Source organism: Bos grunniens, chromosome 23, assembly GCF_055505025.1.
Source record: "Bos grunniens cultivar Pamir isolate PY7600 chromosome 23, Bosgru_T2T1.0, whole genome shotgun sequence".
Taxonomy (NCBI): Eukaryota; Metazoa; Chordata; class Mammalia; order Artiodactyla; family Bovidae; genus Bos; species Bos grunniens.
The window spans coordinates 17263345-17276458 of NC_141187.1; the positions used below are offsets into that span (position 1 = coordinate 17263345).

A 13114-nucleotide genomic window follows, 5' to 3' on the forward strand; every position below is an offset into this window, starting at 1 on the left:
CAGCTAAACAAACAGGCGCTGAGTCATCTACGCACATGGCTTTTTGTTCTCTCTAAGCTCACAGGTCACAGGTGTGGCACACCTGACCCAGCTTAATACCAGCCCCTGGCAAATAATCCCAAGAAGGTGGGGTGCCTGAGTGCCATCTTAACCTTTCCTCCTGGGTCTGAGGCTACACGCTGGCTCGGGCCTTTCCAGACACCCACGAAGGCCTGCTGGCCCCAGATGGCACCTCTGCCTCCCATAGTGACACCGTCTTCAGCAGCCCTCCTCTGCTCAGAAGCCCCTGGTTCACCCCATCTCCTCCCAGGGAGCTCATAGAGGGATTGCTCCCATGACCCAGAGTGACTCCTAGCTGGGAAAAATTTTCACTCATTTACTCAACAAACATTTACCGAGTGCCGATATTATGCCAGGCACGGTCCTGGGCACTTGGTAACACCCAAGCCAAAGGTCTGCCTTAGGAAACCATACCCTCTGATTTTGCTCTCCTCCAAAACATGACTCTGAACATTCCAGAATCGGAAGGGACCGTCCAGGTTATCTAAACCATCGGCCCCATTTTACAGGGCAGTAAGCTTAGGGGCCGGGTCTTAGGTCTCCCAGGCTGGGAGTCTTGGTGCTTCCTCATTTACTGTCTACCCCCTCGGAAAGCAATGCTCGTGTGACCATGGGCAAGCCCCTTCCCCTCTCTGGGCCTCAACCTTCTGCCTGAGGACTGGAAGAGCTGGATAAGAGAGAATTCCTGAAGGTCATATCTAATACTTTCTGGTTTTCACCTCACAGTGTTTTTAAAGACTTGAAGTTCACGGTAAGTTTTCTCTTCAGGTATGCCACGTCTTCCAAACGGTAACATATGCCCTGGGGCAGGGGCCGAGGCCAGTCAGCAGCCCTGGCTCACCCACAGCACTATGGACACAGCGAGGACTCAATTTCTTTTAGCGGACTGAACCAGAAGAGATCACGCTGCTTTCTTAAACATTAACCACAGATGAGAAAAAGGCTATTCAGATGTAAGGCATCACTACTTAAGCCAGTCCAACAACAGTCCTGATCACAAGAATACTGCCATCTCTCATCAAATGAATGGCAATACCATTCTATTCTACAGATGTCTATTTTTTTTTTTTTTGATATTTGGGTCCACATATAACTGTATATACGTGTTTATATTTTGTAGCTGGGATCAAACTCTTAGTTAGGAACTCAGGCTTTGAAATCTTAATGACTCCAGGTGTTTTTAACTTCCCAGAAGGCACAATGGTAAAGAATCTGCCTGCCAGTGCAGGAGACGCAAGAGATATTGAGCTTGATCCCTGGATTGGGAAGAACCCCTAGAGTAGGAAATGGCAACTCACTCTAGTATTCTTGCCTGGAGAATTCCATGGACAGAGGAGCCTGGCAGGCTACAGTCCAGGGGGCTGCAAAGAGCTGGACATGGCTGAGGCCACACACATGCATGCATGTTTTTACCCTTCTGTAAGAGGATTAGCATTTGCTTGCTCCTGAGTGTTATACAGGGGAGTCAGTCCCAGACAACACACTCACCAGCCTTTGACCATGGCTAAGTTACCTAGGCTCTGTGCCTCAGTTTCCTACCTCATAGAAATGGTACAAGGAGTAAATGAGTCATTATACGTTAAGTCCCTCCTAGTACAACGCCTGGAATGTATGAAGTGCTATGTGTAAGTGTCTGTGAAAGAAATTAACCTGCATATGTGCTAGGAACACTTATGCATGGATACAGTTGGGAATGAAAGTATAATTGTAAAATTCACGATATTTATGAATTTGAAACCATTTCCTTAATGGCTGCAGACTGGAGTTTAGTAATCTGTTGTAAGACATAATTTCTACATACACGTATGTGTTTTCCACAACATGCAAGATTTTCCTTGGCTATGGATGCAGAGAAGAGAGTTAACCACAAGGATGAAAGCAGTAGCCATTTCCAAAGCCACAAATAAGGGGTTTGGAGAAGATTTCGATCTCGTGACGCCTTTAGTAGGTTCTTCATCTTAATCTGCAGACAACTTTGGATTTGTCTGCTAATGAAGGAAATCGATATTAAGGATAAATGGTGATGTGAGGACCAGACTAATCCACACACTGCTAACCAGCTCGCCAATGATGGAGGGTTCCTGGCGCCATCTAGAGGTCAAAGCTGCTTCTTGCGCATGCTTCATAGAAGCTGTGTAAAATCCCAGAACCTTCGTCTTCCTGAGGCAGGGCTCCCCAACCTTTTCGGCACCAGGGATTGGTTTCATGGAAGATAGTTTTTCCACAGACGGGGGGTGGGGTAAGGGGGTGGTGTGGGGATGATTTAAGCGCATTACATTTATTGTGCACTTTATTTCTATTATTATTACATCAGCTCCACTCAGATCACCAGGCATTAAGATTCTGGAGGTTGGGGACCCCTGTTCTAAGGCATGTTAGTTCTCTGGTGAGAACTATTGTGAAAAGATTGGGAAGGGCTATCCCAGGACAACAGGGTGCCTCTTAAAAACCACACACATCAAGGCTGGGACCACCACAGTTTAACTCCCCTGGCACCTACCTGCCAGAATGCAAGCCAGCCCTCACTTCCTTAACCGATCACTGGGCTGCAGGTCAAACTGGAAGCTGCCCTTCCCTTGCCTAGTTATCCCAGGAAGTCAAGGCCTGAATCCTGACTGGGAAATGGCCCATCACCTACTCACCACAGCTGCCTGGCAGTAAAGCCAAGCCCAACACTAGCCACTTATGAACCTGGGCGTGGGGTGGGGGTGGGGCCCGCAGAAGCAGCACCCGGGCACCTTCACTCACCACACAGTCATCGATGATTTCTGAGAGCCGTGTCCGATGTTTCCTCCCCAACCTCATGATTTTTTTCCACGTGTAATAGTACTCCACACACTGAGCCACCGTCTTGGACTTCACCTGTTGGGAAAACCATCTCAAGATCAGCTCCAACGGTGGGCAGGGTGTAAGGCAACCAGTTTTCATGCAATTTTAAGTTTGTTAATAGGTAGGAAGTTTATGCAGTTAAATAAAAACATGTACATGGTGGAAAATCTCCTCCCCAGCCCTGTTCTCCAGCCATCCATTCATCCGTTCCCTCCCCACCCCTGCAACTCAGCTAGCCTCCCTGGTTCATATCTTGGGGGATGTTCCAGAATTTCTCTACATGTATACCAACAACACAAAAATATATTCCTGCCCACCATTTTGCCTCACACAAGGTAGTAAGTACACTGTATGTATTGTTCCGCATCTTGACTTCTTCACAAGAGGGCTTGGAGATTTTTTTTTCACAACCATCCATAGCAAGCTCCCTCCCTTTTTTAACCCACAAAGCAGCATGCTTTTTCAAATGCTTGAATGAGTTTGGCTCTCCGAGTTGCTGACCTTCAAAATCTATTTATGAAAAATGTTCCTTAGTAATCGAACAGGAATATAAGGCAAAAGTTATGATGACAAGAGCTTAGTGTTTGCAGAAAACAAGCCTTGTCCTGTTCTCCCCCCAAAGGGCAAAGGTAAATGTGTTTTAAAGAGAAAAAAATTCCTTTGTTTAGTTCACAGTTCTCTAAGCTCAAAGTGGGGTTCAATAATGTGAGTTTTCTGGAGGCAGGCTGGCTGTCCCATTGGGTGTGGAAAGAAGGCCACCCACACAGTGAGAGTGAAAAGGGCACCTTCCAGACATCTGGTCTCCTCGAAGTTACGCCCTTCACACACACCTGATAGAGTGAATTTCTACATTAGAGTTGCCCAGGGAGGGAAGATAGTGAGAATCCCAGAGGATCCTGGTTTAAAATCCCGAACTGCCTGGTGAGCATGTCATGTGAATCCGTCATCAGTCAACAAGGTGTGGGACCTTTAAGAAGTAATAAGACCTAGGACAGGAGGGGGTGACTCAGGACAGACAGGAGCTGCTGGAACACAGGGCAGCAGAGTGCGGTGGCCTCCAAGACAGAGTAAGCTGGGTGCGCATTCAGATCTGCAGATGGAGGCAAGTCGGAGAAAAACTCCACCTATTTCCGTTTCTCATTCACTCAAGGCCCAGGGTTAAGGACAGGAGAAGGAACCTGGGACAAGACTGAGGTCCAGCCCAGAGCCAGCGGCAGCTGCCGTCTGAAACCCTGCTCTCTGTGGGCCTGAGCGTTTTCATGACCTTAATAACTCAGTATGGTTCCCTCATTCATCGGTTTGCTGAAACACTCCGAATCATTGTAACTTTCAGCCTGAACCACTCTCAGCCAGTTAAGGCCTATTCCATTTATTACGTGCTGGACAAATGCTATTTCATCTTGGTGAACTCTCTTTTGCTGCGAGATGCTGTATATGTAACATTTTATTGCTATTGTTACTGTCCTTATGATCAGGGGCCCCACAGCAGAAACTCTGCTACTGGCTAGGGCCAGGGCTCATATTCTCCCTTCTCTGGATCCCCCTCCTCCCACCATGTTCTGTCAGAAACATGACAGATCTGTCAAACACACATGAAATAAATTATATAAATTGTGAACCAGCAGCCCCAAGCTTATTTTATTCTGATAGAATGTATAAATCACACATCTTTATTAAGATACAAATACCCCTCCCCACCACTGCCACATCCAAATAATCTATGCCCACCTCCCCCCACCTCCTCAACACCAGGGCCCCGCCATCCATAACAAATACCATCCTTTACCAACAAAAGATGGAAGACATTGTTTTGGTGACAGTCTTAAACCAGCAATAAAATAATTCTATATGTATCTTTAGGTGCGCAACTTCCCAAATTTGGTTTCAAGACAGCAGTGGGAAAAAGCATGCTTACCATCTTCTGTACAAAAATAAAGTCTTTGCTGTAAGTGGCTAGTGCTTTATTAAACAGTTTTCTTTCTAGGGAGGTCCACTTGTCCGAACCTACAACAAAACACAAACTTCATAAAAAAACAGCCCAGTTCTTCCCACTTGTAGTTGCTGGTTCACTTAGTGAAGTTAAAAACTACAACTGTTCGTGTGTGACATGTAAATACCCACACTACACTTCTTTCTGAACAAAAAGCCAGTGCAGTGTAATGGTTAACAACCCTGCCACCTGGATTCAAAGCTTAGCTGTGGCCTTGACTTGGCAAGTTACTGAACCTAAGACTTGATTTCTTTACCTACGAATGGGAATACTTCTGAGTGTCTCCACCTCTTAGAGGACTTTTGTGAAGGTTAAAGAACCTAAACTCCCTAAAACTGTCTCTTAGTAACTGGAAAATTGTGAGCACTCAGCAGATTTTAGCTATAGTTTTAATATAATTAGGGAGGGCAAGCATTCACGTAGCCAGTGCTCCTCGTGCGTGCTGGACTCAACAGTCTAGTGGGGAGAAAATCAGGAGGCAGTGCATTCAAGGGGATGACTGCAAGGATGAGGGCAGGGGTTGGGTGCCAGTGGGGCACAAAGGAGGAACACCAGACTCAGAGAAGCTGGGAAGGCTTCCAGGAAGAGGAAACACCTGAGTAGGGTTTAAAAAGACACAGAAGCAAGTCAGGCCAGGAGATGGAAGGACTTCCCTGGTGGCCCACTGGCTAAGGCTCTGCGCTCCCCATGCAGGGAGCCTGGGTTCAATATCTGGTTGGGGAACTAGATCCCGCATACCACAGCTAAAGATCCCACATGCCACAACTAAGAGTTGGTGCAGCCAAATAAAAAATAAATAAAATAAATATTTAAAAAGAAGGAGATGGATGGGAATTCTGGGGAGCGGAAGTGGCGAGTGCACAGTCAGAGCCAAGTAGTGAGAGGATACATTTCATTCACTTGTTCAGCAGATATTTATTAGATATTTAGATCGCTGGGTGGAGAGGACCCCCCGGAGTAGGAAATGTCAACCCACTCCAGTATCTTGCCTCGAACATTCCATGGTCAGAGAAGCCTGGTGGGCTACAGTCCATGGGGTCGCAAAGAATAGGACACAGCTGATCAACTGAGCACACACACATGCAAGACACTAGGGGGGAAAAAGCTAATGCTTATAAGTGCTTGCTATATGCCAGGTTCTAAGACCCTCGAAGATACTAGTCATTTGCTTCTATAGACAACCCTATAAGATTGATATTACTTCTTCCCATTTTACAGATGAGGAAATGGAGGTGTTCAAGGAATAAGCAGTAATCTGGTATGGCTCGGCTACAGGGTCCCAGCAGAGGGAAGGCAGATGAGGCTGGGAGGTAAGAGGGACTGGTTCCTGATAAACCTGTAAACCAATGAGGAAGAGGCCCAGAGGTGTCAGGCTGGGGTACCTGCCTGATGGATGAGCTTGACATTCATGTCAAAGTGGGATATGCAGACAATCACAGAGGATGGTCCTGGTCTAGTTCCAAGGGAAGTCCTATTCTGTGGGCTGCAGAGAAGGCTCAATTTCTGTGGCTGGTTAGCAGAAAACTCGGCCTCATTCTAATTTTTTGAATTCCCTATATCTCTGATTCTTTGGATGGTATATGTCTGGGCCTTTGACAGGCTTCTACTTTTCAAAGCTGTAATCTCCAAACCATAGTATTTTTCCTTCCAAGTAGGACAAGCCCAAGATTTCCATTTTGCTATGGTTCACTGAGGGGCTGAAGTATAGAAAACCTGAATTGCTTCTTCCCTCAAAAGATTCGGCCTGAATCAGTTGATTAGGTGAAATCATGCCTGGCAGGCAAGCAGGAGGTGAAGATCCTAGGATCCTTGAGAAAATATGTGACTCGGTGATGTCAGCTCAGATTTCTGAAATAAACACCTTCTCCGTGGGACTCCCTGAGGGGTCCTTAAGCCAAGAGCTCTGGCTCCAGTACAGAATACACTCTCCACATCGCGGCTGTTCCAGGTCTCTAAAAATCACCACCTGACTCCTTTGGTTTGCAAATTTCTCTAAAAGAAAAGCAGCTTTCTAATTAATCCTCAGCAGAATGAAGCATCTTACACTGGTTCTAGAGACCAGGACATGTCTGGTCGTGCAAACCGTCGTGACAGGGAGAAGTAGGGCCAGGGCTTTGATGAAATTCTGCTAGCGTGGATGTGAGCAGAGGAGGTCGGTGGGATTTCAGGCTCTGGAGTATTTTCATCACCATTCCTCAAAATTCTTCCAACATTCAAGAACTTGGGGTCCTGGCTCTCATCTGCTCCCGTTGTCCAGAGGCAGAGACAGAAAGAGTGAAACAGAAAGGATAGACCAACAATTGAGCGACCACAGAGGGGTCACGGTTCCTTTTAGGCATCCATCAAAACAGCAAAGAGAGATCAGAGAGCAATGGTGTAAGTGGAACACGACAGGGACGTGCCACACCAGTCGAGTCCCCTGACAGACGTGTAAGGATAGTTTTGTTCTGCCCTGATGCAGGTCCAGTCTGTGCAGCTCCAGGTTGCATCTCAGTTAGGAAGTTAGGGAACACTCTTTTTTTTTTTTTTTGCTGTGCTGAGTCTGTTGTTGCGCATAGACTTTCTCTGCTTTCGGTGTATAGGCTTCTCATTACAGTAGCTTCTCTTGTGGAATGCGGGCTCTAGGGCTTGCAGGCTCAGTTGTGCACAGGCTTAGCTGCCCCCAGGCAAGTGGAATCTTCCCAGACCAGGGATCAAACCCATGCCCCCTGTATTGGTAGGCGGATTCTTAACCACTGGGCCACCAGGGATGTTGGTTAGGGGACATTTTGCTGATGAAACCCCTCCCAATGAGATGAGTAAGAATCCTTTCCATCTTCAGCTGGACCCTACGTTTCCCCAAAGTGCAGCTTTAAACCCTCATGAGACACTCAAGGGCCATGCGGCCTTCTCAGGTCAGCACCCAGCCTCACACTGGGTACACTTCCACCCCACACCAAGCTCATCACTGGATTACTGCCCAAACCACAGTGTGAAGTCCCCAGGTCAGTATACCTGTGAGATGTCCCTTCATGTCCCCAGATGGCCTGCCAGTTGTAACCCCACAAAGGGAAGTCACTTCCTAGACCATCTGTTATAGGGGACCCTCAAGCCTCATAGGGGAAGGAGGCCTGCTCCCCATCAACTCTCCAGTGATTTGAGTTTTTTTTTAAAATAATTTCTCTAGTTGCAGTGAGCAGAGGCTACTCTCTAGTTGCGGTGTGTGGGCTTCTCATTGCGGAGTACGGCCTCTAGGGCTAGCAGGCCTCAGTACTTGTGGCTTGCAGGCTCTAGGGCGCAGGCGCAGTAGTTGAGGTGCACGTGCTTAGTTACTCCTCACCACGTGGAATCTTCCCGGACCTGGGATCAAACTCGTGTCTCTTGCATCTTCACCACTGAGCCAGCAAGGAAGCCCTTCTCCGTTGGCTTTTAGGGCTGCTGCTCAGTGATGGGGCCTCCAGTCTTCCTGATTCCGGGGTGTTCACTCCACACCACCAGTCTCCGATTGAAGTAGAGAAGCCTCTAGCTTTCCTCTCTGTGCTGGCCAGAACCCTGATGGCCAGGGCGGGGAGCATGTGCTCAGACGCTGAGAGACGGCTCCTCTACTCAGTCCTAGGGTCCATGGTTTAGCACACAGGACTGTGCTGTGCGTGTGTGTCTGTCCAACAGGGGTGTCCATGAACTGAGAGACACAGGTGGGGCCAGACAAGCCCATCCGTTCTCACACTCACAGTAGCAGGCTCTTTACCGCACCCTGATCACGGATCACCCATGGGGCCAAGAATCTACTCCAGGTCTCTTGGGCGGAATTCTCAGGCCAAAGCCTGGTGTATAGACATAATATCTGAATGTGCTCACCCCAAATAATGAGGTCACTGTGCTGTGATTAAAAAGGGGCAACTTTAATCAGAAGACGGTTTGATGCGAACCTGGTTCTGCCACTTAACTCCTGCAAATTTACTTCTCTGAGCCTCAGTTTCCTCTCTTGCGATTTAGGGATTTTGACAGTCATGCAGTGCCTAACAGCGTTTGGTCCTAAGGAGGGGCACAGTGAATGTCTCAAATCTGGCCACTTGGACGGAAGATTCCAAATAAGCTTGCCGCCGTGGAAAACATGCTGTCCGTGCTGATGTCCATGTTAGCGGCACTCGTGAAGCCCACTGGTCCCTGCCGGTGTTCCGTGTCGCGTGTGCACACTCACAGTCTTACTCCAGGCCGCTTGGCACTTGTGCAGTCTTCCTCTCCCTGCCTCGAAATCCTCCTGTAATCCATCGAGGTACGGTTCGGCATCTGTACTCCTGGAGGCTGTCCGGCAGGAGTGTTTTCCCCATTCTAGGACAAGGTGTTTTTTGTTTTGTTTTGTTTTAAGCCAGCTCTTCTGGGATTCTGCTTCTTGGACAAAGTCCAGGATAAAAATGCAAAAACCGAGGCAGAGGGCTGCCCCCACTTCTCGCTTGGCCATCCTCCCTCTCTGAGATCACTGCTGTCCACTCAGCACGTCCCTAGGGTCAGTGGGCTGACACCCTCCCCCTCCCCACCCCACACTCATTCATTCTCCCTGGGGATTCCTGGCTAGTGGACTATTATCAGCAGGGGTCCCTAATAAGATGATTAAGCCTAATTACAAAGAGCCTAATTAACAGGAGGAAGCCGGTGCTGGAACAGTATCCAGAGGAGAAACGTTCTGAGCTTTGGTTGCCGGGAAACAGGCTCTGGATGGTGGTGAAATTTGGGGCAATCTATAGAGAACGCAGGCAATTAAAGAGAGACCTGGAGGGGTGAGAGAAAGTTTGGGCACAGTGTCTTTTAAAGAGGGCCTTTCGGTCTTCCTTTCAATCTTTTAAAAACTGTTATTGATGCTGTCACAGAGGTTACATAAGAAAGACATGTTCATTGCAGAAAAAGGAGGACTTGTTTTTATACCACATCTTCATTTAGTGAAAGATTTTCCATGATGGGTGAAGGCTGAGTAATTTTTTTAGGGGTGCATGTGAACTGGGTGATACCAAAGTTCCCTCTGGAGGCAAAGGGCAAGGAGGCCTTGGTCTGAATCCAGAACCTGAGCTTGTCCACTAACCTTCTTCTCTCTAAGCGCCGTGTCAGGCCAAGCAGCAAAGTGCATAGTAACTTGGTTCCTGCCCTTTGCGGGGGTCAGTCTCCAGCTAGCAACATGGGCTAAGAATGCCTGCAAGGTGACTTCACAGTTGTGGTTCTTTCAAAGTATTCTCTGGAGCATGTAATTCTGTTTCCCCACCAAACTGGGGCAACTTCCAAGACGTAGACCAGCCTCCTCCGCCTGAATGGGTATTTCCTCCAGGTCTCTCCCATCTCTGGAGTCAGGTCAAGGTTCAGGACCCCTTGAGAGCTTGGGCTGTGGGGGCGCCCATACGAGCCTCTGCTGAACTCTTGCCAAGAGTCCCAGGGCCAGCTCTGACGCCCCTCCACTCTGCACCCATCTGCAGGAATGACCAGCTCAGCGAAAAACCAAGGATGCTGAAGTCCTCTAATCACAGCCAGGCATCCTCGCCCCCTCGACATCCCCATGCTTAAGCCTTCTCCACCCAATCCAGCCGCTGACTGGGAGCCACTGCAAACAACAGCTGCCCACACATGGGTGGAGGGTGCGGAGAGAAAGCTGGACCAGGCGCTTTGGTGTCAGTTTGAGAGCCCTGAAGGCCACAGCAACAGCGCCACCGTCTGAGGATTCTAACAGAGCTCCTCCAGGTTTGCCGAGCAGCCCACCCACACCAGCGTCTCTTCTGGGCTCCAGAACTGGCCGTTCTTCCCTTTTCTTTCTGAACTGCTTGGGGTGGGATGGGGTGGAAGGGCAGTCAGGAGTAAAGTCAGAGAAGTGATTTTCAAGGGCCCCTGTCTCCCCCAAATTTAGTCTCCCCCCGAACCCAGTCTTTCCACCTTCCTTCCAGGGCACAAGCCAGGGAGGTCTGACCTCTCTCTAGACAACTGGGAGTCTGGAGTTCAGCCCTTCCAGTTGTGTCCGACTCTCTGCGACCCCATGGACTGTATAGCCTCCAGGCAAGAATACTGGAGTGGGTTGCCATTTCCTCCTCCAGGGGATCTTCCCAATCCAGGGACTGAACTCGCGTCTCCTGTGTCTCCTGCTTGGCAGGCAGATTCTTTACCACTGAGTCACCTGGGAATCAAAGTTTTTAGTCCTATTTCAATGTTTTTTTCTTGTTTAGGGTGGGGGTAGCTTCCAGCCCACAGTTTTCCCATCTTTTTCACGTCGTGACACACATTAAAGAAAAAAAAATCACAATTGTTGCTTGGCATGCGGGAAAGAACCAGAGGGGATTTAGGTTCCAGAAGAGGTTGCTCATTGCTGGAGCTGACCCACCCCGAGACGCTGGCCACCCCAGTCACCCTGGGGGCGGAGGGCAGCCGCGGCAGATGGTTGGGAAGTCTCACCCACTGAGCAAAGAAGCTTGACACAGGCTCCAGGAGGCTGGACGGCCTGTCAGGGTTTAATGGGTAGCAGATGACGCTGGGAATTAAGAGAGGATTGAATTGTTTCCACAGCAGATTAGGGAGAACTCCCACATCTTCTAGCCACACTCAGGGAAGACACCGAGCAGGAAATGATGGAGACAATATTAAGAAACTGGCTCCTTGAGGCAGACAGTGGAGGTGGGGACAGGGAGCCGTCTAAGAGCACCGTGGTACCTGCAGAACAGCCCTCCCCTGAGGCCACATTTGGCCACCTGGACCAAGGCCTGGAAAAGGCACCACTGGGTCCCGAAGGCCACTGAGGTAGTCAGCACCTACTGTGCAGGGTCCCCCCAGGCACCAGAGACACCTTCAAACGAATACCACCAAGGGGCACTGGAGGATCCAGCCCTCTCGGAAAGAGAGAACCTGGGCAGGCTTGTGGAGACGCCAGAACAGATAGGGCTACCGCTTAACAGAATACAGACGCTGACTCCGACTTCACTTGTCACCACAGGCTCCCCAACCTGTTTCCTTGTCTTTTCACCATTCTCACCACATTCAACTCTCTAAGGTGTGTGCTCCTTCCCTCTTATTGGTGATGCCATCATTAATCCACCGGCTTCTAAGACAGTGTACATGCGTGTGTATGTGTGTATCTATGCGTACAAGTACACATAAGTGTATATGTTCGTGTGTGTGTGCTCAGTAGTGTTCCGCTCTTTGCAACCCCATGGACGGTAGTCCACCAGGCTCCTCTGTCCATGGAATTCTCCAGGAAAGAACACTGGAGGGGACTGCCATTTCCTACTCCAGGGGATCTTCCCGACCCAGGGATCGAACTCGAGTCTCTCATGCCTGCATTGGCAGGTGGATTCTTTACCACTAGCGCCACCTGGGAAGCTCCATGTGTATACGTATAGGTACAGGTATACATACGTGTCTTTCTCCTGCCATTCGTGTGACCTGTTGTTTAATAACTGCCTCCTCCTCAGACTCCAAACTGCATAAGGCAAGACTGTGTCAAAATCCGTCACTGTCACTTCCTCATCTTAAATTGTTCAATAAATGAATAATAATGGCTACTAGAATGTGCCAGGCAAGAGGCTCCATATGCTCTCTAGTCTTCACAAAATGCCATAAGGGACGGACTATGAGCCCCACTTTACAGGTGAGGAAACCAAAGCCGCAGAGGGCCACGGGGAGCAGGCAAGACTGGATTCCAAAGCCGAGGGGCCACTGCGAGTTGTTGCCTCTGTGCTACCCTCTGGGGCTCTCTCCCCTGCCACACGAGGGGCCCCTGGCCGCTGCTGCCCAGCTCTTAGCACACCCAGGAAGGGAGGAGACAGACAAATGCCCAACAGCGACCAGTCGGTGGACACAGCTGCCCCACTGGCCACGCCCCAGAGGCCCAGGGAAAACAAGCGGCACTGAGGAAAGAACAGGTGCTCTAGTAAAGGGGACACGAGCGACATGCAAACAGTGAGCCCCGGCAGGGCCCTGGCACCTACCGGCATAGTGGTAATTTGCTAAAGGATGACATTTTAACCTGACTGGTTTCCGCAACAGCAGCATTTCCAGAGCAGCCTGCAGACCCACGGGAGAGAAAAGGCGAGAGTCATTCATGGGGCTGTGCATCCTCGGAAGACCAACTATCCCACAAGGAAGATGAGCCAGCATGGCAGGGCCCAAGGTGGGGGTGCTGGAAGGGAAAAAAGGGGAGACTCCCCTATTTGGGGTCCTTCTTCCAGTCAGCACCCAACAGGACTCGTCATTCTAATACCTCCCTTGCCCATGCCTGCAGCTAGCTAG

At 49.4% G+C, this 13114-nt stretch overlaps 1 protein-coding gene across 28 annotated transcripts in view; it reads right to left on the minus strand.

Moving 5' to 3' along the window:
• TRERF1 (transcriptional regulating factor 1) overlaps window positions 1-13114 on the minus strand; it is a 318184-nt gene that overhangs the window by 16124 nt on the left and 288946 nt on the right. For all 28 annotated transcript variants that reach the window (XM_086371663.1, XM_086371662.1, XM_086371667.1 and 25 more), the window contains 3 exons: window positions 12814-12889; window positions 4805-4893; window positions 2809-2922 (listed from right to left, as the gene is read on the minus strand). In XM_086371663.1, the coding sequence (XP_086227789.1) occupies window positions 2809-2922; window positions 4805-4893; window positions 12814-12889 (279 nt within the window). The remainder of the gene's footprint in view (window positions 1-2808; window positions 2923-4804; window positions 4894-12813; window positions 12890-13114) is intronic.